The sequence below is a fragment of the Morone saxatilis genome, unplaced genomic scaffold (genome assembly GCF_004916995.1).
Source record: "Morone saxatilis isolate NCDOM2014 unplaced genomic scaffold, NCSU_SB_2.0 Contig14, whole genome shotgun sequence".
NCBI lineage: Eukaryota > Metazoa > Chordata > Actinopteri > Moronidae > Morone > Morone saxatilis.
In genome coordinates, this window is record NW_023339696.1 from 4,607,264 (window position 1) to 4,607,500 (window position 237).

Below are 237 nucleotides of genomic sequence, written 5' to 3' on the forward strand. Positions count from 1 at the left end.
AGATCCAGCCTCAGGTCGTGGGCCCACCTTCCCCACCCTCCCCACCCTCCCTCTGCTGCTCTCCGTACGGTATGACCGTCAAAGTGCAGGGACTGTCTGCTACAGAGGAGCTGAGGGTAAATGGTAAACACAACTTTCAGTTTTCATTCTGTTAACACTCCGTTCGCTCCAGTGATTTTTCTACCTCTCTATGGTTTTTCCAGACTTTTTCAAATAAATGTGTGAGCGTATTTATTT

At 48.1% G+C, this 237-nt stretch overlaps 1 protein-coding gene across 1 annotated transcript in view; it reads left to right on the forward strand.

The window, feature by feature from the left end:
• The first annotated feature begins 35 nt into the window (after positions 1-35).
• Positions 36-237, forward strand: part of LOC118323239 — a 6,425-nt gene continuing 6,223 nt past the window's right edge. Inside the window, exon 1 of the mRNA XM_035655180.1 lies at positions 36-123. Within this exon, the coding sequence (XP_035511073.1) occupies positions 72-123 (52 nt within the window). The 5' untranslated portion in view covers positions 36-71. The remainder of the gene's footprint in view (positions 124-237) is intronic.